This window comes from Astatotilapia calliptera, chromosome 16 (genome assembly GCF_964374335.1).
Source record: "Astatotilapia calliptera chromosome 16, fAstCal68.1, whole genome shotgun sequence".
Classification (NCBI taxonomy): domain Eukaryota; kingdom Metazoa; phylum Chordata; class Actinopteri; order Cichliformes; family Cichlidae; genus Astatotilapia; species Astatotilapia calliptera.
Window position 1 is genome coordinate 14623582 of NC_137437.1, and position 26996 is coordinate 14650577.

At 41.2% G+C, this 26996-nt stretch overlaps 1 protein-coding gene across 4 annotated transcripts; it reads left to right on the forward strand.

Annotated features, from left to right (window-relative positions):
* On the forward strand, positions 1–26587 carry dcbld2 (discoidin, CUB and LCCL domain containing 2). 4 transcript variants are annotated; one of them, XM_026145996.2, is made up of 15 exons: positions 1–354; positions 3949–4173; positions 6016–6153; positions 9171–9222; positions 9307–9379; positions 11510–11643; positions 11815–11855; positions 12529–12729; positions 15067–15191; positions 15683–15830; positions 16776–16916; positions 16999–17089; positions 17188–17237; positions 17319–17456; positions 24692–26587. In XM_026145996.2, exons 1-15 carry the CDS (start codon positions 252–254, stop codon positions 25084–25086), a joined length of 2055 nt encoding a protein of 684 aa, XP_026001781.1. In that variant the 5' UTR covers positions 1–251; the 3' UTR covers positions 25087–26587. The 4 variants fall into 4 exon arrangements, with proteins under 4 accessions (XP_026001781.1, XP_026001782.1, XP_026001783.1 ...); XM_026145997.2 differs by having other exon boundaries at positions 17322–17456; XM_026145998.2 differs by having other exon boundaries at positions 16776–16910.
* Positions 26588–26996: the final 409 nt, after the last annotated feature.

Sequence of the window (26996 nt, forward strand, 5' to 3'; positions counted from 1 at the left end):
TGGAGGAAGTAGCTCCACAGATTGGATAAGTGTGTGTGCGTGTGGAGCGTTTACCTCCATAGTGTGTTTGTCGCAAACCACTGGACTATTGAGCGATAAGAAAAGAGAAGCAAAGAAAAAATCCTCAGGAAGACACCACCCGCGGACTGTATCTCGAAGAGATGAAGGGTTGCCTTTCTTTTTATTTCCACGGTACAGGTTGAATCAGCCGGCCAGGAAGCAAGCATTATGCATTCAGACTGCAGGCTGCTATGGGCAGAGCGGTAATGGTGGGCAGGGGACCGACAGGGGCCGGGGTTCTCGTCTTGTCGATACTCATCATTCTCACCACGGAGAGCTGTGGAGGGCAGAAAGGTTTGTACCACTCGGCAGTGCAGTGACAACTGGACGAGCTGTGTGTGACCGCGGAAACCCGCGGCCATGCCGATTTAAAGTGTAAACACAGACGTGTCGATGTTTCGTGGGATGTTTAAAGTGTGTTGTCATGGTCAACAAAACTTAAACCTACCTTACATGGCCCTGTGTGTGTGCGCGTGTACGTGGAATTGAGCACAGCTCGCCACCGCCCGTCGTGATGTTTTTCTTTTTTGGTGTGAGACGGTTGTAGTAAAACCAGGCAAACCGGTTCCTACAAAAACTGATACTGTTGGGAAATAACTGCCGCCTTATAAAACGGGTGCTTACCGAATTAACGTGCTGCATGAAATGTTTTGGCTAACGTTGAAAGCAACAGTATGCTGCTTATGTGCTTTTCCTGGTGCCCCTGTTCTCTTTAAATTGACAGACTTTTTTAATGGAGTCTGGTTTTTGAGGTCTCTACGAGAGGACCGCACGTTTGGGTGCTTGTGGCCTTGTTGCCTTTTTCAGGTAGCCCAATTTTTACTTTAAAGCTAGCATAACAACCCCGGGTAACAATATATTTTGGTTGGAGGATGCTAACCTGCGCTATATTATAGCTAAATGCATATATACATATACACACATATACACACACACACATACACACACACACACAGTCCTCAGGTGGCCTCAGATTGGGGGTGGGGTAGCAGTGGGGGTAATGCTGTAAACACGTGGACATAGTGTGTCATAACTTGCAGTTCACGTTAACTGTACATTCACATTAATAGATGGGTGTGATGATAGACATTTGCTTTTAGTATTGTTTCTTGAGCCTGAGAGCTCTCCTTTTATGAAAGTAATCTGCACTCCTGTTAAGCACCATACAGTTGCTCGGTAACTTTTGTGAGTCAGGGTGAGGGAAGCTGCTTTGTTTTTGTCCTGTTCATCTGGATAATGTCCACTGAGAGGCTCTTACGTAACTGCAGGTCCACAGAACATCGAGTTAGCACCATGAAGCGTGACTGCTTAGTGTTATCTCAGAGCCACACACAACATCCACAGACTCTGAGGCTTTGCTTTCTCTCTCACACACACGCTCTGTTGAAACACAGCTTTTAATTTTTGAAAAAGTCTCTAAATCATCTTACATGTAATCGTTAACTTTCAGGTTCATGTGTTGTTCTCTGGAGAACAGCCAACATTTTTTTTTTTTGTCTATAAAAACTAAACAAGAAGTAATACTTAGCCCTTCACTGAACACCATTACTGCATTGGATTACATAATTTAACAGGCACTGTTATTAAAAGTATGGCAGCATTAAAATCTTTGTTTTTGTTGTTGACCTAATGCTATAAGTTTTCAAAAAGTAAGAAGTTCAAGTGTCATTACATCTGAATTTCTTGTGTATAGATTTTGCATAAAGTATGGCAGATATGTTAAAGTGAGAAACTGGTCATTCTATAAGTGTTTCACAAGCTTGTGGGCGACTTACAGTGAAATCCCTGCTGGACTCAGCAGCACTGGACACTTCTGCATGTGCCGCAAAGGTCATTATAAACAACAGGAATCAGTCGCTCTGGAAAGCAAGCTGGGTTATGTGAGGACACCCTCACTAAATTAGCCCAAACATCTTTTTCTGTATTATGCTCTGCTTAAAAAAAAAAAAGAAAAGAAAGAAAGATACTAGTTCATATTGGTCAACATACACTCACCAGCCACAACATTTAGCTACACCTTGCTAAGTACTCGATTGGACCCCTGCCTTAATTCTTTATGGCATAGCTAAACCAAGGAAGCATTCCTGAGGGATCTTGGTCCATATTGACATGATTGAGATCTATCAACTGTTCAGCCTGTTTGAGCACAGTCAACTCATGTTATAGAGTCCAGTATGAGATGATTTGAGCTTTGCGACATGGTGGTTTATCTTGCAGGAGATGGCTACACTGTCACTGATGTCAAAGGTAGTACTCAGGTACATGATGCTCGGTTGGTGCTGAGGTGGCAGTGTACAAAAAAAAACCTATCCCCCACACCATTACACCACCACCAACAGCCTGAACTGTTGATACAAGGCAGGATGGATCATTTATTTCCTGATTGTTTAAGCCAAATTCTGATCCTACCTCCTAGACTCAACAGACCAGGCATTATTTTGTGGGTCTGTGAGTTGTAGCCTCAGTTTCCTGCCCCTAGCTGACAGCTGTGGCACCCAGTGTGGTCTTCTGCTTCTGTAGCCCCGCTACTTCAAGGTTTCATGTATCAGGCATTCAGAGATGCTCTTCTGTGCACGTTGGTTGTAATGAATGGTTATTTGAATTACTTTTGCCTTCCTGTCAAGTCAAGCCTCTGACATCATCTGGGCATTTTTTGCCCACAGAACTGCCACCCACTGGATAATTTTCTCTTTTATGGGTCATTCTCTATATTCCCAAGAAATGGATCTCAGGAAAATCAGAGTACATCAGAAGTTTCTGAAATATTCAATTCAGTCTAGTCCATCTGGCAACAAAAAGAACGTTTAAAGTCCCTAAAATCACGTTAATTCCTCATTATGATTCTTAGCTTGGTCAACTTTACAATTTCTCTGTCTAAATGCATTGAGCTGCAGTCATGTGATTGCCTGATGAGATAATGGTGTTATCGATATGTTGAACAGGACAGCTTTCGACATTTTCCAGGGTTCACATGCATTGTCATTGTTAGCCCCTTTTAAAGGCGATGCTTGCCTCGAGTTCTTCACCTTTTTCTCAAAGACACCCTCTGGAGGAAGCTCATTTGCATTGCTTGTATGCAACGTCATTGTTTCAGTCACTACCCACTGCTTGTGTCCATAGCACAAGGTAGGAATGTAGACAGACAAGCTAATCAACAGTTTTACTGTCACATCTACATTACTACACTACTTTAGTTCTTCCGCTTCACGCTGCAAAACGCCCAAGTGTGACGTCGAGAGCATCACCTGACGAAGTCAAGAGAGCAATCCTGAGACCAGCAAAGTCGAGCCACTCCCCTACTTGGCTGCTCCTAGAAATTCTCTCCATAAAATTCAGAGAATCGCATCAGAACTTTTCTGACCAGTTTATGATGTCATTGTGGTTAGAGCCATCTTTTATATACGGTCTATGGATATAAACATTTTATGTATAACAACTATTTTGTTTACTTTTTCAAAATGCTAATTCAGTTTGAGCAGACTAAAGGTAAAGCCCCAGCCAGATGTGAAGCAATAAGCTGCTAGCTCGTTGCCTGTTTATACTTGTATTGGGGATCATTTTGAACTGCGGGGTAACTCAGCAGGACAGTGCAAGTTGAACTGACTTAAAATAAACCTCAGTTGTCACGTTTTTGCAATTTAATTGCTTAAGGAAACATTAAACCTTACATATCTTTGCTTGTTTTAAGTGAAACTGAGTAAATATATCCTCTATTGCAACAAGATCTCAGTGACCATGAACACAAACTCAACAAAAGCTAGTTTTTGCCCAGTAACCAAGAGATGTGGTGTTACTTTTATACTTTAGATGGTGTAAATCACACCCACTTTTTTTTTTTTTCTTGCGTTTCTTGAAACCCAAACTGTTTTTTTTTTTGTTGTTCCACAGGTGATGGCTGTGGCCCCAGTGTACTTGGCCCCGAGAGTGGGACTCTGTCCTCTCTGGGATACCCAAGGACGTATCCGAACAACACTGTGTGCGAGTGGGAGATCAGTGTGCCGCATGACAAGAGGATCCATTTTCTCTTTGCTTTATTGGACTTAGAAGACAGCGACTGCCAGGTCAACTACCTCCGCCTGTACAACGGCATCGGTCCAAACAGGAGCGAGATTGGTGAGGGTGACAGGCGGATGTTAAACTAGACTTAATGTTTTGTAGAGGGCAAATCCAAGTTGTTGTTAAAAATAAACATGCAGTAAACAATACAGAGTAAGGGAATCCTGCTTGTTTCTATATAAAGCAGCAGATCAGTCTGTGATAGGTTTTTGTCAGGTTTTGGACTGATCTTTGGAAAGCCCTTCTCTGTGCGTCATTCTAACACTGCCTATTGGGTGTCAGAGTCTAACAATTTTCTGAAATCGACAGTTCAACATTCACACCCACTCTGTCATGATTGGCCGGTGTCCAAAGATGAGAGAGACTGTACCCACAGTTTAATCATTTTTCTCTAGCTTTCCTTTCTTCTGTCACTCTTCTTACAAATAATGAACTACCATACTACTGAAGAGACTGTGTCATTGTTATTAACCCATTATCTTAATTCTGTTGCGTCTTCCTTTTCTTGATGATGTCTGGCTTTTCACTTCAATGTTGTGTGCGGACGTTTGAAATGCCTGCAAACGCCTCTTCTTTCAGATGAGCTTGGAAAACGCGTCTTATGAGCAGATAATGAACATTATCTGTTTATAGGCACAGGAGAAATGTGGTTATTACATTAAAGGAGTTAAATGTCAGGAAATTGGAGGACCTATTGTCTTTCACTGTTATAACCTCGCCATTGTAAGTTATTAGGCAGATTTCGCCCTGATCGCAGCCAAGGGTGGATTATTTTAAGCTATGGGTGTTTTTGGGCAGTTTAATACGCTAAAGTCCGAGTCATTGCATGATGCTTAGGGAATATAAAGCCTGCTAAGGTCATGCGTTTGTTTCCAACATTGGTCTTTGCTAATACGAGGTGCTAATACATACTACTAATAGAGATGCACAGCAGCGTCTCTGAGCCTTTTTATTATTGAGTTTCTCATATTTTTACCATCAGACGTCTAACCTTGGTAGATCAGAAGCTATCAGAGCAATAAGAAAACTTTGGCCTATTATCACAAGTGTTATATTTAGTATAAACTGAGCAAAACTCGTTTTCATTGCCAAAGCCAGCCATCTTTCGTCCCCCCCGTCTGAATGTGTTGTTACGTTTGTGTTGCTATATCAGATTTAAAGTAACAAATGCTTAAAATAATCAGTTGTAACATTTCTTATGTCTTTGTGCTATTTCCAATCAAATGTTGGCTTTAAATGATTTACAAAATACTGCACTCTGCTTTCATCTCACACAGCCTCAGCAACAAGTTTATGCCTCCTAGAATATTGGTCAAATTCTAGTGAAATGTGCACATGTTGCGCTCACGGTCAAGGTCACATTTGTCATTTTACGTGCAATAACCTGTGAATTGAGCCGGATGAGCTGCTGCCTGATTGTGAAAATTTTCAATAACCAGATTGACATTGTCCCAAGGTTTTTGGAAACACTGTTGCCTTATATCAATCTAAAATATTGCTATGTATGGATGTAAAGCATTGGAAAGTGTATTATAATACATGATGGTGCATATGAATATCTCAACAAATATATCAGTCTGTGGCTGATGAGTCTGCATCATATATGTTGTTGTTGTTATTATTATTATTATATATTTATATTATAATTTAGGCCATTATGACCATGAAGGAGGTGTTTGGTTGCTCTTTATCAGAAGGGTCTTATAAAGACCTGCATTTAACTTGGTGAATCCTGGAGAAAGAAAATTAGATTGAATTTTCCCAGAATATATCCGAAACACTCCTCAAGTCCATCTTACTTAATGAAACTGATGAAATCTTGTTTTTGTGGTTTTGTTTTTTTGGGGCATTAATTTGTGTAACTGACCAGCCTCTTTGTTTCCCTGTTCTGCTTAACAGTGAAGCTCTGCGGGTTGGGTCTGAAGGTTGAACATCTGTTCAATTCCACTGGCAACCAGGCCACTGTGCAGTTCATGAGTGGGACCCACCATACTGGACGCGGTTTCTACCTGTCCTACTCCACCACTGAACACGCAGGTAACGGCAGACTCTCAGCTCACCCACGCCGAAGTCTCTCATTGTCTTCTTATCATCCCAGCCTGCAGTAACAGTCGTGTGGTTCAGAAATCTCAAGTTTGAGCTTGTGTGCACGTCTGCTTCGGCCCCGGGGGTGGGGGAATAAGACTTGATTCAGCGATTGTGAGTTTGGGTTAATCACAGCTATTTCGTTCTGCACCTTCACATTATTTTTACAGCTCTGAAGTAATCTGGGTGTTCTGGAAAAGTCTTGCACGCAGATCAGTAACACATGGGTTTGTCTAAAAGCTGGCAACCTGTTACTGTTGGTGTGTAAGAACTGCAGATCTCCCTCCTGTTGGATCATCCAGTTTTCTCTATGTTTGTCAAAAATCCTGCCGGTGTTAGTGGATGAAAACGTCAGTCGATCAGTCCGGGCAAAAGTGATACACCTAACACCTAATTGGCCAACACTGCAACCTCTAGATGGGACTGTCTAAGTTTTCTGTTTCTAATGGGTAAAGTTGGAACAGGTCTGACTTTCTATGGCTGCCTTAAACATCTTTTTGAGGATTGTGCATGCAGTTTTTCCACTGGGCCAATTCAGATGTGTCCAAACACTTGGAACCAAGAGAATCTTTAATGGGGCTGGGCAGGGAGGGTGACTCGTCATTTTATTTTGCTAATTTAATCATCTGCCTCTTAAAGAATTCCATTTGGTAAATAACAAACTGATGTAATGGAGTTGAAAGCACGCGCATGCTAATAAATAGATATTTGGCCATTGTGCACATTCTTGGTGCTAGTTTCTGGGAAATAACCCTTCTTCAATGTCCACTGTGCTTAAAAACAGTGTCACTCTAAGTCATATTTGAAAACTAGTGCTTTTGTATTGCCTGGATATTTAATATCATATATTAGTTGCAACAAGTTAGTCAATTAGAGGCTGCAGAACATCCTTTCATGTGATTGCTCGATTTAGATCCTTTGGCTTTTTTCCCCCCAGTTTAAAAAGAAAATGGTTCTAAATATTTGTGTGTTTGTGCGAAATGCCCCTTCTCACACACCGGCTAATATGTTCTCATACTGACAGTGTTATATGTATGTTGAATGTTTTTATGATCAGGACCAATGTAGATGACATGCATGCCTCATTATCCTATATGCAAACGATATCCATGGTGATAAAAAGACCACACAAAAAAAGAAAGGTGGGAGTTGAATAGAGAACTGTGTGTTCACTTCTGTGGCGACGGCGCTCGAGGCCGCATGAGAGGCTTTTTACGATGTGGTGTTTGCTCACCGCTGAATACGAATTTAAACATGCAGCAAAGATAAGGAGCTGCTCTGCTGTGACTGTCTGGAATTCCAGCTGCAGTATGTGCAGGGTGATCATGCTAGTGGGCATCGTTTCAGATGGCTGTTTTTCTTACATAAATGCGAGAACAGCGAGGGGTGGCATGAGCAGATGCTAACCACTGAATGTGCACAATTTTGGGTTTAGTCAGATTGAAAATTAGCAGCATGCCATGACTGGGGGGAAAAAAGTAAATCTACTGTTTTCTTACTGGATGTGTTCCCACTGGGCTGTGATGGTTAAAGCTGAGTGTAGTTAATGAAAGTAGCAGGGAGGGGGTGAAGGAAAATCCAGACTTTTTGGGAAGTGGAAAAGGGGCAAAGCCACAGTGAAGCCACAATGGCACTGAGGGGTAAAAGGAAGTGAGAGTAATTGAAAAAATATTCATGGTTTGTGGTTTTATTGTAAGACTTGCATCCTGTGAGAAAGTCCTAATTGAGCTCAACTGTGATATATTACACAGTAGTGAGGTTGCAGGATTAGATGAATTGTAACGGACACGAGAAACAGCCGGTGGCAGCTCGATCCAAGGCACTCATGTTAGAGTTCTGCACAGGGACAATGGGGACAAAGCTGTACGTTAGCTTAATTACCAAGGATTTAAAATTAGAGATTTATTTCCTTAGTAAGCATCTCCCTTGTTTCTGAAGACGTGCCTCGTCATGTGGATGCTTTGGAGATAAATGGATAATTGGAGCCACAAGAAGAAAGCCGCAGCAGTGACGTGTGTGCGATGCAGTAATATTTTTGTCTTGGCGGTTATCTCAGCTCGACTGAATCACTGCAAGGCAAACAAGGCCATCAGTGCGCCCAGCCACTTTTTCCACAAAGGCGCTGATGTGCGTGATGTCGTCTTGTAACTGATGCATGCAGATGAGCGTGGGTGGACAGTTTGCACAGCTAAGTAACTGAGTAACCATGGTGATTGGGGGTGTTTGTCATTTTTTTGACTCATTGGTTGGTCTGCCAGATAAAGGGTTTTATTTTTCTCTTTGTAATGTGGTGAAGACTCCCACACACTGACCATCTCCACGAGGTTTATTTACACTTCTTAGTAGCCCACATCATCCTGTTGGACTTCACGTCCACACCCAACTGACATACCTCTCCAATAACACACATCCTTCACTGGATGACTTTAACGTGTTCGACCTGGATGTGAAAAACAACCAAAATTGCTCCAAAATGAACTGATTCCAGCTACTTAATGCAATTACTTTGCTGTGTTTATTTGTCTGCTGTGATCCAGTGAGAGTGAACTGAACATCTGCTCGCTTGAACAACACAAAATAAATAAAAAAACATTTCAACCTGAGTGCTCTGGATGGTTGCTTTTAGCCATTCTAGCAGCGGTGCACTCTGTTGAATGGTCCATCTCACCACTTTGCTTCACAGCTGTTTAATGTTTAATGTACCCACCCTCGTGGCACTCTGAGGAATCCCAGTGGGGCTTATGATTCGCTCACTGTCACCGTGAGGCCAAATTTAGTCAGAACGTTGGATTTGTCGAAATGTATGTTTAACATTAATCAGCAATTACGATGATGATTAGCTGGATATGGTAAACGGTTCAAAAGGTAAAGAAACTGAAAGGGTGGATTTAAGAAGAAAATAAAAGTGGGTGATACTTTATCAAGAACATGCAGAGACCAGTTCTGATGCTGTTTATTTGCCTTTGCAGATCTAATCACCTGCGTGGACAAGGGAATGAACTTCACCGAGGCAGAGTACAGGTAAACAGAGTTTGCTTTTTGTGCATGTCGGCGCACTGATTATACTGGTGGATATGAACTGTGAACGTGCCGCTCTCTTTTTAGGAAGTACTGTCCGGCAGGCTGCTTGACATCTACAGAGGAGATTTCTGGAACTATACCCAATGGTTACAGAGAGGTGGGTACACGCCCCGTCTATGCACAGACATACACGTGCATCGCTTTTATTTATGTTTTCTTAGCTACAAGTTATCTTTGTGAAGGAGGCGAAAGGAGCGGTGGCTCAAACGTGTCTTGGATTGATGACCTCACAGCACTCCCGCTGCGTGTGAGGTCACGGACACTAAGTCTCTGGTTGATGACCTCATGTTTAGAGCTTGAGGATGTCTCATAAGGAGCGAAGGGAGGAAGGGAGCGAGAGAGGGAGTGGTGCTGCTGGCTGACGGGAGGATAGGGAGGAGCGTGGGGTTGTGCTTCAGGGAACGAGGCGCCCCACAGGAACAGAGGAGGGGCAGGGTCAGCGGGTGAAAGGGAGGTGAGATAATAGTTTGGCTGAAAATAATAACCTTGTAATCCAGTCCAGCTGCAGGGGAGGGGTGTGTGTGTGTGTGTGTGTGTGTGTGTGTGTGTGTGTGTGTGTGTGTGTGTGTGTGTGTGTGTGTTTGGGTGTGTGTTTGGGTGTGTGTTTGGAGAGCAAAAAGCCTGAAGAGTGAATCAGTGTGATTAGAGGTTGGAGAAACCCTTTGTGTATGTGCATGCCTGAGCCGCTTTTGCTTGTGTGCATGTGATTCATTCATGATTGTGTCTTTGGGAGTGTGGAATATGATGGTGAGTGTGTGTGCGTCTCTCACAAGGATCAGTTTCTACACCCAGATCATAATCCTGCAGCTGACTTTAGTTTTTTTTAATAATTTTACTTCACAGATTTATTCGGTGATCCATGTTCTGGTATTTATTTATTTATTAAAATTCCCATCTCCCACTTATAACACGTGTTAGCGTGGTTTCCTCTGCTGGAGGCAGGGCACTGTGGTTTGGAGCATTACTTTGTGTTTGTGTTAGGGGTTTTGGCTGGCTCTCTTAAGGATGCGGTATGTGTTTTTGGGGAAGTTTAAGAGTCACACGGAAAGTGTTGATTGCTTGTGGCAGCCTCTAACTGCTACGTGTGTTTGTGAATACATGCGTGGGCTTGTCACTATCCCCCCCCCCCCCCTCCCCCACAATGCCAGCGTGGGTCTTTCCCGTAAGACGATTTTCCCCCTCGCACCACCAGCTGCTCATCGGAAGGAGCTCGTGGCCAGAGCGGGATCAGGTTTTGTCAGTTTCTCAGTGATGTGGCACCAGGTTTTGACAGGAATGCAGCTGGGAGGGAATCATTACCTTCATTGCCACTTATTATCCTCTGTGCACAGAAGTGACATCATCCTGACTCATCAGCCTTTATCTCCCTCGGTTTGAAGGTTAAGCGATTATGCTGCAAAGCGGTACTGCCTGTTTCCACTCAGCAGCTTGAAAATGGAGCAAATTTGTAATGGCACCACATGTGTGCCACATAGGAACGCCACTACTACTCAGATTGTCTTTCCTTTCCCAAAACTTCATGATTCCAAAAAGTTTAACTCTTCAAAGTCTGTGTTTGGGAGGTAGTAAAGATATGGTTTTCAATCAAGCATTTTTCTATTGATGAAACAACTTGTGGGTCCTCTGTTTGGGGGGGGAATCCATCCTCTGCCTATCCTGGGAGGCTGGAGCCTGTCCCAGCTATCACAGGGGAAGAGGCGGGGTGCATCTGAACAGCAAAGATTTTCAGACTTTATGCTGAAAATCTTTGCAAACTAATATGACCAGTCGTACATTAACAACATCAATGACAATGGCCCAACAGACTACAAGTCACAAGACTACAACATGCGGTCAGCATTCATGCAGACAGGAACGACTGGTAGAAAACAGAAACCTCAAGACTGGATGTTTCTCTTGTGACCTGCGAGGTCTGATAAGGTGAAAGAAATGGACTTTTTAGGTGATTTAAAGTGGTTATAGTAGAAAACAAAGTCTCTCTGAGATGACACTGTTTAACTTTCATTCAAATTTCAACCTCTTTAAATGTCCTTGAGTGATTTACAAATAGCAAGAATTTGTTTTTAATCTTGTGAAAAGTACATTTCAGATGTTAGTTGTAGCTTTTATTTTGGTGAGTCAGATCTGACTCACTTACTCTTTAGTTAATCTGATCTGGTTTGTAACAACAAAAGGACATAATGATAAGAATATATCAGTTTAATCCTTTGTTCCTTTCGTTCCACAGTCCTCCTCTCTGTGTGTGGCAGCAATCCATGCAGGTGTGGTGTCCAATGCAGCAGGAGGGAATATCAGTGTGGTCAACAGCAAAGGCATCTCTCACTATGAGGGCACACTGGCTAACAATGTCACTTCCACTGTGTAAGAGATTCACCACAGTACACACATGCTCTTCTTCTCTGTTTGCTCCTCTTATTAAACGAAATGTACTTGGTCTCTGTCCTAGAGAAGGTTAAATATATATGCAAATATAAATGATTCTGACAGTTTGGTAATCATAATATTTGCTGGATCTTCTTTCTTACTCCTTAGAGGAACTCGGTCAGATAGCCTGTTCACCTTCACGACCAACGGTGAGTCATCCAGGGTCTTTGCTGTATTGTTTTTCCTATTAAGGACATGATTTTCAGATTCTGTTCACTTGCTGTCGATGACATGTTTTTGTGAGAAATACAAGATACAATTTTAAAATTGATTTGTAAGTAAGTTGCTTAAATGATTTATAGGTTGCTTAAGAAAGTCATGTAATTTTATTTTACAGTTCCAATGTACAGCACTTTGTGTCAGCTGTGGTTGTTTTAAAGTGCTTTATAAATAAAGTTGATGATGATGATGATGAAGAAACATCCTCAGTTTATCAAACGGGGGAAAAACAAGGGAAAGAGACACTTGTTTAAAGAATTATGATGAATTTCACTTCCTTACTGTCATTATTTTGGTAGGGGTATTTTTAGGTGCTTGTATGGCATTATTTTGTCAGGGGGCTTTTTAAAATGTGATTGTCTGTAAAGAAAATATCAATGTCCGAGCTGGAAAATTCTACAGGGCTCCAAATCTTATGTCAGAGACTGGACATCCAAATATTTTGGGGGACGTTCCCCTGGAATTTCTGTTGCTACAGGCATTATCAACTAGGATGTAAATCTTGAAGGTTACCTTTTAATGTAATGCAACCCAAACTTTATTTCATTTCTTAAAGATTTTCTGTTCTTATTACTGAAGCTAAGGGTCTGTTTGTGCTTTCAGGCTGCTATGGAACGCTGGGTTTGGCATCTGGGGGCGTTGCTTATACTCAGCTCAGTGCTTCGTCTGTGTTGGACTGGAGCACTCGTGTGTGGGCACCGTCAGGGGCACGGCTCAAAAAGGAGGGACTGCCATGGGCCTCTTCTCAGAGTGACCAGCAGCAGTGGCTGCAGGTAGATCTCAAGAAGGAGAAGCGGATCACAGGTAAACAAAATTCTAATAACAAAGTTATGTTCATTCAATAAACACAACACATACACATACATTATAGCCACTGTCTCTAATTTAGGTTATAGGCTTAGCTGCAAAATCTTACCAGGCTTCAGTGGATGATTGGCTGGTGATTCTCTGACGTTGTCTTGTGACACCTTCCTTTACACAAACGTTGACCTCATCCTCAGGATAAACTGTGACCACATACTTAATCTGTACCTTTACAAAACAAGGTCACCTTCAGGCGAGCTGATAAAGTTTGCAAACCTTTATGAGCAGTGGCTTCAGTGTTTAAGAAAGTTTGGCAGCTTTTGAGTTACATATCTGTAAATTTCTCTTTTCTTATATGCATTGTTGCTTTGTAATATTATCACAAATCAGTTAGATCAGTTTATTTCAAACATTTAACAGACTAAACTACAGTTGACATATACAGACATTCAACAAAATAAAACACCAACTATTTTAATCAACTGTATATAAGTAACTTAGATTTAATGTTTGAGTAGAAAGAAGTATTAACATATACAATCCTTCCCCCTCCTGTCTAGTGAATGATCACAATAATATCTTACTTTCAAATCACATACCCATACAGGTGCATTTATACCTATCCATTGATATATACATGTAAAGAGTGAACGTATTAATGTATTCATGTACACATATTAGGGCTGTGTGATAGGACCAAAATCTCATATCCCGATATAAGACTTCTATCGTCCCGATAACGATATAAATCACAAAAATGTAACATTTTCTATAAATTCTGTAAATCTCGGGCAGCTCGACTTGCATGAAGTGTTTCCAGCTGGGCGTCGTGTAGCTGGAGTCGAATGTTTTAACCGATGCATGAAACTATACATTTTTAGATATGTTGTAACGGCCGCCGTTTTCTTTGTGAGTATTTATTACACGGCGTGATGCGGGGAAAAGCCTGTTCTAACGTTTGAGTCTGTTTATTTTTTACCACCTGGCGGCTCTTTTTTTGCTTCTCATCCGTAAATACTCTGCAGATTCTTTCACGTGATTCAGTTTATTTTGAAAAGTCTCAACAGGATCTTGAGCTTTATTGTGAAAGGTTTATGTGGAAAATAAACCAGCGGACATGCGATGGTTTTACCGTTGTTGTTGCTAACCACAACGCATAAAAACAGGCGCTTGTCCGTCTGTAGTGTTGTTATATTAAATATAAAAGAAAGAGAGAACTTTAAGAAATTAATATAGCCACTACAGTGACCATCAAAACCATGAAAAAAATATTGCCCGAAACTTTATTTTGCGACACCACGAAACAAACGATAGCAAATGATACGATAGACGTTTTTATATTGTCATCCGATATATATCGAACAGCCCTAACACATATGTACATACACTCACATGCATATGTACATATACAGCTTTGAATGCCTATATGGACATTCAGATACCACTCAGAGCTTCCTCATCAGTATTTTAGGAAAATGTTTGAACATTTCTGTGTATATGTAGTGTGCATGCCATGGGCACAATTATAGCCCCTTCCAGACATTTGTGTTATGAGTCATTATTGTTGTTTTCAATTCAGAAGGCAGTTGCTTACTTCAGAGCCTCTATAAAAGGGGCGGGGCAGTTGCACCACTGGCAGGCCACAAAAAAATATTTAAAAAAAAAAAATATATCAAAAATAGAATTCAAACTGGTCGTAGCAAACGGCTGCCCTTCCCTGAGCCTAAATCTGCCGCTGGGTTCTTCCTGTAAAAAGGGAGTTTTTCCTCCCCACTGTTGCAAAGCGCTAACGCAAAGGGGATCGTCTGGTTGTTGGGCTTTCTCTTTATTATTGTACGGTTTTCACCTTACAATATAAAGTGCCTTGAGGAAGTGTTGTGGTGATTTGGCACTATATACGTAAAATAAAATAAGCCTTTTGCACATTAATGAAATAAACAATTTTACAATATCATGACTTTTTACTACTTATGTTATAATATAATTTCTATATAGTGAGGGGAGGTACGCCATCTCATTTACAACAGAGGCAAAGACTTGATCAAAGCTGAGATGATGATTGCATCAAAACAGATTTAAGAGATACCAGAGCTCAAGCTTCACAACAAATGCATTCCATGTAAACCATTTACTGCATGTGGCGCTTGAGAATGCCTGATGCAAGACTGTGGTTTCCATAGAACTCAGTATCTCTTCTCATCTCTGATAAAAACGGCAGGCGGTAAATACAGGATGTAGTAAATGGGGAGTGATTCTGGACACAGCCGCAGTCCTGAGCTTTCAGTCGAGTCAGCTGTACGACATCTTCCTGTTTCCTCTCTCTGTGCATGCGTCCAGGAATCATCACCACTGGTTCTACCCTCAGCGAGGAAAAGTGCTACGTTTCAGCATACCGGGTCCTGTACAGTAACGACGGCAAGCAGTGGTCCGGCTACAAAGAATCAAATTCTGTACAAAACAAGGTAATCAATAAACCCTGCTCGCTCAACAGTTACAAAAACAAAAAGAGTGCAAAGCAAAATGACGTAACCCCCTTCTTCCAATTGGTGCAGATGGACCAAAATATCACTTTAGAAGTCTGCAGAGACACTAATATGGATTGTTACCAGAGCAGCTACTATTGACTAAGAGATGTTTATGGCAGGAAATTGGAGCAGTCAGTGGTTTGAGTTAAGTGCTGTGGTAGACAAGTCTGGACACTCGGGCATTAATAATGGATGGATATGGATTTAGTGGCAGAGTTCTTGGGCTGAAACTGCTGTCTATCAGTTCCTTTCTACTGGGATTCTCAGTCTCATATTGTGTGGAGGAAAGTAATTATTAGCTTGCCAAGTTGGAAAGTAATCAGCTTATAGTGCATTTGTCCTCAAACTGAATTGTTCCTGCAGCTGTTACTACACTTGGGTTCAAACCTCTGACACAAATAAGAGAGCTTGCTATTATTTTGTGTTAGATTTTTCAAGGCAACAACAACTACGGAGACGAGGTGAGGAATAACTTCATTCCACCAATCGTGGCCCGGTTTGTGAGGATCAATCCCATCTCATGGTACAAGAGAATTGCACTCAAGTTGGAGCTGCTTGGCTGCCAAGTTCCTTCAGGTAAATGGGGTGTTTACTGGCAGATCAGCAAAGTGAGCTGATCAACACAGATGTATGTATTGTGCAAACGTTTCGAGACACCACTCATTTCTTTATATTTTGCTAGGCTTTCTCTCCAAAGTTTTTCTTGTACCTGATTATTATTCAACTACTTAATACTGTCATATGAATAATTTAAGCAAAAAAAAAAAACGACACCAAACTCGGATGAACTATAATTGTCTCAAACTAACCAAAGAGCCAATTTTCAATTTAGATTTAAATTTAAAATCTTTGTTACTAGTTACTAGATGGTTTCAGAGGAAGAGTGGTTGGCCCGAAACCTGAAGTCTTAAGGAAAGGAAACATGGAGAAAAGAGATGCCAAATTACAGAATATGAAAACTAAAAAATCAGTGGAAGGGGAGGTCAAACAGCAGTGACCATTTTACATGTAAAACATGGTGGAGCTGCTTTCATGGTTTGGGGCTGTATTTCAGCTAGAGGTGTTGTCAAAGTTGGTGCAGTAAAAACATATCTGAATGGGGGAAAAAAACACAATGGAACACCCCTAAGTCATGAATTGACCTCCCAGGGCTTGGATCTCATTACTGAAGGAGTGTTGAATCATCTTGATGGAACAGAACAAAAGGCAGCCAACATCCAAAGAAGAGGTTTGAATGTCTTTTAAGATGGACAGCTATTCCTGAAGGCTGCTTAAATAGATTATACAAATGCTGCCTAGTAGAGTTCAGGCTGTGTTGAAGAATAAAGGTGGTCATACCAAATGTTGACTTTCAAGCCCGTTAGAATTGTACAAACTGTGGATTTCCATTGAATATTTCCACATTTCATTAACTTGCTAGAAAATTTTTTTTCCATTTTCCCAGCAACAAATAAAGAACTGCAGGGTGGCTTGAGACATTAGCACCGTACTGGAAGTACATTTGTATTCATTTATTTGCAGAAAGGCGCACGACAGATTTAAGGCCAAGGATGTCCCCTCCCCGTCGTACTCCTGGCGGCACAAAACATCCACCTCACCTTGGCCAAACAACACCTACCCCAAACATAAGAAACACCACCATGCCTCCCCACACTGGTAAAGGTGCGTGCAGTTTTTGACAACAACACTTAAAAAAAGTATTTTATATTATAATAACTTTGTGCATCCCCCCCCCCCCTTTTAGATGTGACTCTGGCAGCAGTCCTGGTTCCCGTGTTGGTCATGGTCGTGACTCTCATACTGATTGTGTGCTGTGCTTGCCACTGGAAGAACAGGTATTCATCTTCTTTCTTCGTGTTTTTGTGTGTTTGTTTTTGGGGGGGGGGTTGGTTTTTGTTTTTTTTGCCCTTTTGACTTTACTCGTCTCTGGCAGGAAAAAGACTTCTGAGGGAACGTATGATCTTCCTCACTTGGATAGCACAGGTACGTCATCGCCGTGCAGGACAGCTCAGTTTGCCTGGATGTGTTTTGTGGACTTACTGTTGCACCTCTGTGCATCTGTAGCAGACTGGTGGAAAAGCATGAAGCAGCTACTGCCCTCCAAGATGGTGGAGACGGAGGATTCGGTGCGATACAGCAGCAGTGAAGTCAGCCGGCTAACGGGGAGGGGTGTCGTACCAGGGCTACATGCTGAACCTGCAGGTAAATGCTGTCGCCTGCAGTAGCTGCTGAAGTAACCAGGCGTTCTTAGTACAGTGCTAATTTTGTCGAATTAGGTTTGTATTTATTGACATGCAGTGTTGGAAAAATGCATCTGCAGCCACCCTGATTTCTTTTTTTAAATATTTTTTTTTTTTTTTTTGAAAATATTTTTATTGAAAAAAGAAAACAGTACTTGCAGTTACCGAAATACAATCAACCTTTCTTAATTTTCTTAATTAACACACATATATATATATATATATATATATATATATATATATATATATATATATATATATATATATATATATATATATATATATATATACATACACACACACACACGAAAAAAAAAAAAAAAAACACAACGCACCCCCCCCCCCCCCAGTCCCACACAGATCAACACAACCATCAAACATATTAGAGGAATATAACAGTAACAAAAGTAGATTTAAACAGGCAATACCTCTAGACTAGCAAAATAAGAGATAAAGGGTTGCCACTTGTGAAAAAATTTGGCTGTGCAACCTCTCAACGTATATTTAATTTTTTCAAGTTTTAAAAAAAACATGACATCTTTAAGCCACCGGGAAATAGTAGGACACTTAACAGACTTCCAATGCAACAATATTAGACGTCTCGCTAATAGGGATGTGAAGGCTATAATATCCCTTTGTGTGGAATCAAGTGTAAGTGAGCGAGCAGGAATCCCAAATACAGCAATCAGAGGACAAGGATGAAGAGTTACCCCAAGAACAGTTGACATAATAGCAAAATACCTTGTCCAGAAACCTTGTAGCTCAGGGCACAGAAAAAACATGTGGCTAAGGTGACAAGGAGAACCATGGCATTTATCACATTTATTTTCCACTTCTGGATACAATTCAGAAAGTCTAGACTTAGAGAAATGCACCCTGTGTATGACCTTAAATTGAATAAGTCCAAGACGAGCACAGGAGGTGGAAGATCGTACTCTCGCTATAGCCTGTTCCCAAGACTCCTCATGTATTCGAAATCCCAGTTCTTCTTCCCATGTACGCTTAAGCTTAACATTAGAGTGGTTACTAAAAGACAGAATAGCATCATAGAGTTTCGAAATGGTTCCTCTGTGATGAGGAATAAATGATAACGTAGTTTCCCACTGCTGTTCTGGAGGTAAAGAGGGGAAATTTGGGAAACACTTGGCAACAAAATTTCGAATTTGAAAATAGCGAAACAAATGGGTAACAGGGAGATTGTAACGAGAAGACAAGTTTGGAAAACTATCGAAAACACCATCCACATATAAATGTTTGAACTGTTTTATACCCTTGTCACACCACACTGAAAATGTCGAGTCCAAAAGTGAAGGGGGAAACAAATGGTTGTCGCTTAGAGGACCCGAGGAAGACGGCATTACAAAATTAAAGTGACGTCTAAACTGAAACCAGATTTTGAGTGTGTTAAGAACCACCTGATTATCAGTGTACAGAGAGGGTCTCACGGGTAAAGAGGAATAGAGCAAAGCCGGTAAAGAAGAGCCCTTACATGATGATAGCTCCAATTTACACCACGAGGAACCAGAAGATTTTAGCCAGTAGCAAAGTTTATGGATGTGAGCGGCCCAGTAATAGACTAAAAAATTAGGTAATGCAAGTCCTCCACTAAATCTGCATCGCTGCAGCAAAGTTTTAGAGACCCTAGGTGGCTTCCCTCCCCAAATGAAAGAACCAATAATCTTGTCCAGTGAAACACAAAAATTTTTCGGCAAAAATAAGGGAATTGACTGAAATAAAAATAAAAATTTTGGTAAGATGTTCATTTTAACAACGTTAATCTTACCGATTAAAGAAAGGGGGAGATTACCCCATCTTTGAATATCAGATGTGACCCTAGATATAAGAGGAGACAAATTTGCTGATTTAAGGCCAGCTAGAGAGCGAGTCACGTTAATCCCTAAGTACTTAAACCCAGACGGACTGAGACGAAAGGGTAGATCGGACTGTTGAAGTTGACGTGCTGCCGTATTAACAGGAAAGCTTTGAGTAAATAACATTAAAGAGTGTACGGGTATTAAAAAACAAGTGCCGTCCCTTTATAAAGCCATTCTGCTCTTCAGATATAATTCGAGGAAGCACATCCTCAAGGCGAGATGAAATTACTTTAGCCAATACCTTTGCATCGGCATTAAGCAGAGATAATGGCCTGTAGGAACCACAGGAGGTTGGGTCCTTGTCATTTTTGAGAAGGAGCGCTATGGTTGCTTGTGTGAAAGTAGGTGGTAATGAACCGGTTTCCAAGGATTCGGTAAACACAGACAAAAGCAATGGTGCCAATTTACCAATAAATGTTTTATAGAATTCAATTGGAAACCCATCCGGGCCCGGGGCTTTATTAGACTGCATAGCTGTAATAGCTTTTAATACTTCTTCAACAGATAATGGGGAGTCCAATTGCCCCGCATCATTAGCACCAATAACAGGGTTTGAAAGATTATGAAGAAATGCATTCATTTTAGCTTTATCCGTGGGAAATTCGGACCTGTACAACAAAGAGTAAAATGTTCTGAAGGTAGAATTAATTTCCAAGGGATCTGTAGTAATATTGTCATCAGAGTGTTTAATAATGGGGATCACACGCGAGGAGGCCTGACGTCGTAACTGATGTGCCAACAAGCGACTAGCCTTGTCACCATATTCGTAATATGAGCCACGACTGCGTAGTAATAAGTGCTCAGCCTCTTTGGTTGACATAAGATCAAATTCTGCTTGCAAATCAAGGCGCTGCTTCAGTAATTCTGGAGAAGGGTTCAGTGTATAACTTTGATCAAGGTTACTAATTGCAGCTATAAGTTCTTTAAGCCTGGCATTAATCTTTTTATTAGCACGGACAGAGTAAGAAATAACTTGACCTCTCAGGTAGCATTTAAGAGTCTCCCATAGCAGAGAATATGAGACAGAATCATCCTGATTGAAGGACAAGAACTCCTCAATAGAGCCTGAAATAAATTCACAAAATTCTTTATCCGCCAGAAGGAGAGAGTTAAATCTCCAAAGTGGAGGGCTACGTTTATGGGTAGAAAGATGAACATCCAATAGCAGAGGAGAATGATCAGATATTACAATACCAGAATAGTCGGAAGAATTAACACATGAATTAAGAGTTCTGTCGATGAAAAAATAATCAAGCCTGGAATAAGACTGGTGGACCTGAGAGAAGAATGAAAATTTTTTGATTGAAGGGTTGCGAAATCTCCATGGATCAACAAGATCATTCTGTTTCATAAAATCTGAGAATGTTTTAGACATAGATGATTGAGTCAAATTACGAGGACTAGATCGATCCAAAATTGGATCAAAAACACAATTCAGATCACCACCAAGGATAAGCAAATGTGTATTCAGAAAGGGGATGTTACTCAGCAATCTATTAGCGAATTCAGCATCATCAAAATTCGGGGCATATACATTTACCAACAAAACCTTTTTCTGCATTAGGGTACCAGCAACAATGATGTATCTACCGTTCCTATCAGCGACAACATTGGTCAAAGTGAATTGAACTTTCTTATTAATGAGAATGGCCACTCCTCTAGCCTTCGAATTTAAATTTGAGTGAAAGACCTGACCTACCCAGGGGCAATATAACCTATAATGATCCTTAATGCGAAGATGAGTCTCCTGTAAAAATGCTATGTCAGAATTTAGACGTTTCAAGTGAGTAAAGACCTTAGATCTCTTAACAGGGTTACCCATACCTCTGATATTCCAACTAATGAATCTAAGAGGCATACCTGACCCAGCAATGCTGGGGTCTATATTTCCATTAACCATTTACAAAAAGGAAGAGGAAAAAGACCAAACCAAAATGCCAGTGGCCATGAAGAGCCGAAATGGGACAGCCCCCCCCCAACCCAACCCTGAACACAAATACACCCCCAAGTCTCCACAGAACAGAACAAAGGAGACAGCAGTGTACCCCCAAAGTAGCAAAAATGATTCACCGAAGTGACTGGACTAATTGTTGTCTAAATAAAAATAAAAGCGAGAGAGGGAAAAATAACCTCTCACCAACTTCTCTACAGTATAACAGTGTGCGCGTAACAGTAAACATGTTTTTTTTTTTTTTTTAAAAAGGAAAAAAATAAAAAGGAAACCAACCAACCAAAAAAAGATCTCACAGTACAAAATATGACTTCCTCAGAAGGAGAACTTTCCAACAAATCACCGAACGTGCATAAAATTTAAAAAAACAAAAAACAAAAACAATATACATAAATAGATAAACAATTAAAACAAAAACAACCAAACAAAAAAAAAAATAAATAAAAATTTAACAGAAACGAAAAACAACTCAGTCCTATGCAAATCAATGCAGCAAGCTTGGAGAAGATTGTGCCGGACTGGTCCGAAGTTCAAGAGTATATTATATGATCCAGTTCCAATAAATAACAATGAAAATAAAAGGAACCAGCACACCAACAGTACAATAACCAGCACAATGGCCTAAGAAAACAATGCACAGGTGGCGTTAAACCTAAGGAGAGCGTGAACCCTTAGCAGCATTACAGTATCAAACTGAGGAGCTAACGAGGCTCACCCAGAAATCAAAGTTTTGACATAATCACTGGCCCCCTCTGCCGAAACAAAGTCCTTCTCGACACCCTTATATGTGATGCGGAGTCGCGCTGGATGAAGCAGGCCATACCGAACACCGTCAATGCCACGGAGTTGCTGCCTGACCGTGTTGAATGCAGCACGAGCCCGTGCCACCCTGGCGGTGTAGTCGGGGAAGACTGAGATGGTCCGATCTCCAACTTTAATCTGTCGGCGTTCTCTAGCACGTCGTAAAATGTCGACACAGTCAGTGTGGTAATGAAACCTGCATACAATGGCTCGTGGACGGTCGCCAGGCTTAGGTGCGGGTTGGAGGGTCCTGTGCGAACGATCCAAAAGCGGCTCCTTCCCCAGATCAAATGCTTCCTTTAGCAAGGAAGCTACGGCGGCAGTGGTGCACGTGTCAGGGCCCTCCGGTACTCCCACTATCCTAACATTGTTGCGCCGCGATCTGGACTCCAAATCTTCACACTTACTTTCCAGCTTGGCTACATGAGCTGTGAGACCCTTGATAGTGTTTTTCATCTCAGCTATATCATCAGAGCAGACAGTAAGTGCGTGCTCCATCTCCTTCACCGTACCTTTTAGCTCAGACATGGTAGCGTCATTTGCAGCTTTATCGATCGCCAGCTGCGTCTTCACCGCCTGCAGGTCGAACTTAATGGTAGACAAAGCATCACCCAGAGTATCCTGAAGTTCCTTTTTAAAGATGTCGGCGATATCTTTCCTCAGCGAAGCCAGCAACTCGACCTTGAGAGCCTCAATATCAGGATTAGCTTGACATGTGGGGGGCTTTGCAGGAGACGACGGCTCACTCGAGGGTGTGGTCGCGGTTTGCAAACTAGGCCTCAGTTGTGTCTGAATAGTACTGCGGGTTTTAACATTTTTTGCTGCCATTTTACGCCGGCCCGAGTAAAACTTCTCAACAAGACAATCCACAAACCAAAACAGGACTGAAAATACGGCCAAAACGCGCGAATAAATAACAATTTAATCGAAATCGGCGGGAGCTCCCAGACTCGCGTCCTACTCCATCAAAGCTCAACCGGAAGTCCCTTAAATATTGTTTTTATGCATATTTGTTACACTTATACATTTCAGATCATGAAACTAATTTTAATCTTAGACAAAGAAAACCAGACTAAACACACAGTGCGGATTTTAAATGATGATTTCGTTTATTGAGGGGGAAAAAGTGATTCAGACCTACCTGGCCCTGCGCGAAAATGTAATTGCCCCCTAAACCTAATAACAGGTTGTGCCACCCTTGGCAGCAAAAACTATAACCAAATGTTTGCAGTAACATAACGACTAATCTTTGACATCACTGCAGAGGAATTTAGGACGGCTCTTCTTTGCAGAATTGTTTTAATTTAGACACATTGGAAGCTTTTCCCAGCATGAACAGCTTGTTTAAGGTCTTCTCATTGTCCTGCTGCGTAACCCAGGTGTTCGTGAGCTTCAAGGACTTCCGGAAAAAAACAGAATTCAGGATTCCACCAATGACTGCAGTTAAGTTATCCTGAAGCAGCCCTAGTCCATGACACTACCACCACCATGTTTGACTCTTGGTTTGATGTTGTTCTGGGGTCTTTTGTGACCTGGATGAGTTGTCGATGTGCAAAGTTTTGTTGAAATTTCTCCTATTGTGGATTGTGTGGTTCACTGGAACCTTAGAAATGCTTTTCTAGCCCTTTTCTACTTTAGCTCCAGACTGATAGTTGTCAGTGACTTTGTTTCACAGCTGTTTCTTTAGCTTGTAGCATGATGTGTTGCTTTTTGAGATCTCTTAGCCTGCTTCAGGTTCGAAAGGTACAACAGGTTCTGTTTGAGTGATTTCTTGATTCAACAGGTCTTAATCAGGTCTGGTTGTGGAGAGTGACATTTTCCACAGGTTTCCAAAAAATGTCATTAATCACAGTTAAGTGGGGGAAATAGTATTTTAGCCCCCTTAATAAATGATATAATTTAAAAACTCAAAATTTTGTGCTTACTTGTGTTAAAATTGGTTTGATCTGAACCAATTAAGTGTGACAAATATGCAAAAAAATAACAAATTGGGAAGGGGGCAAATATTTATTCACAACACTGTAAAATGTGTTTCTATCTAGTGTTTTCTTTTTCACACAAATCCAGAATCAAAGACTTTCACTTCCTGTCTGTAGCACACATTCAATATCTGAGTGGTATTTATCTGATGTCCTCTAAATAAATCACACTTCTTAACATGTCTAAACTATTTTTATCAGTTAAATGTTGGTTTTGTTCTTTCTGTAGAGTATTTGGCTAAAACAAAAAAAAAAGGATTGAATAACATACTTTTATATATACCAGTTTTTCCCACTTCAGGGCAGAGTTAAGTTTTGAAGAGATTAGATATTCAATTAGTTCCACTAATTGCAGGGTTAGCGGTTTGATTTCCCACATCCTGGATTGCTGCTACAAACCTCTGTGCAGCTGCAGATTGCTTCTATAAAATTAGAAAGTTAAAGGCTTTTGTAACATAGAAATTCAATTGTTAATCGGTTTCCTTAGTTGCTTAGCATTCTAGAGAATTTGGGAGCAATTTCAAGAAGTAACCTGGTATCTGTATGATGCCCTTGATTTTTAATATTTCTTTACTGTACACTTTCCTTTCAGAATATGCCCAACCACTCGTAAGTGGCGTAACAACATTAGGAGCAAGGTCAACCTTTAAACCAGATGATGGGCCTTCCCCAAGATACTCTGATCCAGACCTGTATGACGCCCCCATCTCTTCAGGTTTATGCCACGCCTACGCCGAACCCCTGCCATCTTCAGGATCTGAATACGCTACGCCCATTGTGGTTGACATGGGTTTGAAGCAGCCCTCGACTTTGTGTAATTTCATGGGCACCAGGCCCGGCTCACTGCATCCGTGGACAGACAGTGGCCAGTCAGGGAGCACTGCATACGATAGACCCAAAACCTCCACTGAACTTGCCACACCCACTGAGGATCTGACTTATCAGGTACCTCAAAAAAGCACTCAAAAGCCAACAGGACAGGGCTGAAAAGCTTGAATGCACATGGCCTTAATCTGCCCCTCACTACCAACGCGACCCAGAGGATAAAGATGGGGTTGAGTTGAGAGCCGTTGAGCTTTGTGCTTGAGTCTTGAATGAACACTACCTTCGCTTTAGATTCATCCGGAGATGTCTGTTTCCTAATTGTTTCTGCATGGCCACAAACAGCTTGTGTAGTGCCATTAGAGTCCTATCACTGAAATCACAAAGATGAATGTGCTCGTGCCAGGCGTGAGTCGGAAATGGATGAACGGAAAGAGTGGAGGGTGAAAAGAAGAAAGCTGACTACTATTTGATAAAGACTTTGTCCCTGTTTTGTGATTTTTATTTTTCTCTTTTTAAAGGTCTTGCATCCTGTGAAACTGTGATTTCCATTCTGCCGCTGTCTGTTACACACTAAACTAGATCCAACTGAAATGTACCCGATGATTTACATCCATCGAATCTGAGGGTTTTCGTACTGAATTAATTGCATGTTGAGGAGTTTCTCGTTTGCAGCGAGACTCTTGCTTTCCACGGTACGTCGTTGTCTTATTTTGTTTTAAAAGCATGACTTGAAATTGTGTATAGTTCTAGTAATTCCATTACTGCAATCCTGTTTAAAAACTCAAATGATTTATGAATATTTATTTTTTATTTCACATCCTGCTGATAAGGAGAGACTCTTTAATAGTAAGCATCCCGCCACTCAGTAACGCGCTGTTATCGACACCTGACTGACAATAAATTTTGTTTTATACATGTATAAAAGAAAAGGTCAGGAGAATCAATCCAGTGAACGTCCAAAAATCCTTTGAAAATACTCTTTGTAGTATTGGGAGACCAAACGTTGCCTTTTCTGTGTTTATGCAATGTTGATTCACAACAGAGCCGACTTTCACAATCGTGCCAACATCCCAAGTTTAGCCAAATAAACATTTGCGCAGTCTTAATGATTATTTTTTTTCTGTTTTCTACATTGTTGGATGAAAGAAAAGGTACAAGTAAAAAGCGGTAGATGAGCAAACATGTTACAGCTGTGATAACTTTATAGTTTGTGTGTTTCTTAGATCGTGTTTTGTGGATCGTGGTGATTGTCTGGTGATGAAATTGGGTGTTGTGACTTGTTCCATTATTCGTATCTCTGTGCATCAGTGTCTGTACGTGCGTAAAGCTGTCGTCATATTTTGGCCTTGTGGGGTTTTTGGACAATTTACAGTGTGGCTTATAGTAGGACGTCGTCTGTAGCACCGATAGACCTGCGTTCCTCTCCTTCGCCTGTGCTACTCATGTGCAGGTGGAGGAGAAATGCAGAACAAGCTGCTTCATATCTTTTACAAGAACAACAACCTGATCCTAAAGGTGTTGTTCCAACAGCTGTACCACTGTCACGCTTTGATCGTGCTCAGTAACCAGTTTTCCAGAGCTCCAGGTGCTCCCTGGTCACAGAAGGGTTGAGTTTGTGGCTCTCACTGATTGTATATAGAAATAAAGAGTTTTTAAAAGAAAATGTTGTAGTTCTTGGCATTTTTCAAGAAGATTTACTAATTATTTGTCTGTTTCTGTTTAATGTTTGGTGAAAGAGGTTCTGGGTTGAATCCAGCCCGGCGGCCTTTCTGTGTGGAGTTGGATGTTCTCGTTGTCTGTGTGGGTTCTCTGGGTTCTTCTGCAGGTATTCTAACTTCCTCCCACAGTGCAAAGACATGCATGGGTTTAGGTTAATTGGTGACTCTGAATTGACAATAGGTGTTAATGCGAGTGTTGGAGGGTTAACAGTCTTTGTGTTAACCCTCCAACAGGTTAGTGGCCTGTCCTGGGTGTACTCTCCCTCTTGCCCTATGACAGCTTGGATTGCCTCCATCCCATCTATGACCCCGAGCTGGATAACGAAGAGAATGGATGGATGTTTTTCCTTTGTT

Bases quoted from the DNA above. Each gene is read 5' to 3' on its own strand.
- dcbld2 (XM_026145995.2), top strand. From the start codon at position 252: ATGGGCAGAGCGGTAATGGTGGGCAGGGGACCGACAGGGGCCGGGGTT. The intron at 15,192-15,682 runs GTAATCAATAAA...ATTTTGTGTTAG, and splicing joins CAAATTCTGTACAAAACAAG to ATTTTTCAAGGCAACAACAA. The intron at 17,457-24,691 runs GTAAATGCTGTC...CTTTCCTTTCAG, and splicing joins GCTACATGCTGAACCTGCAG to AATATGCCCAACCACTCGTA.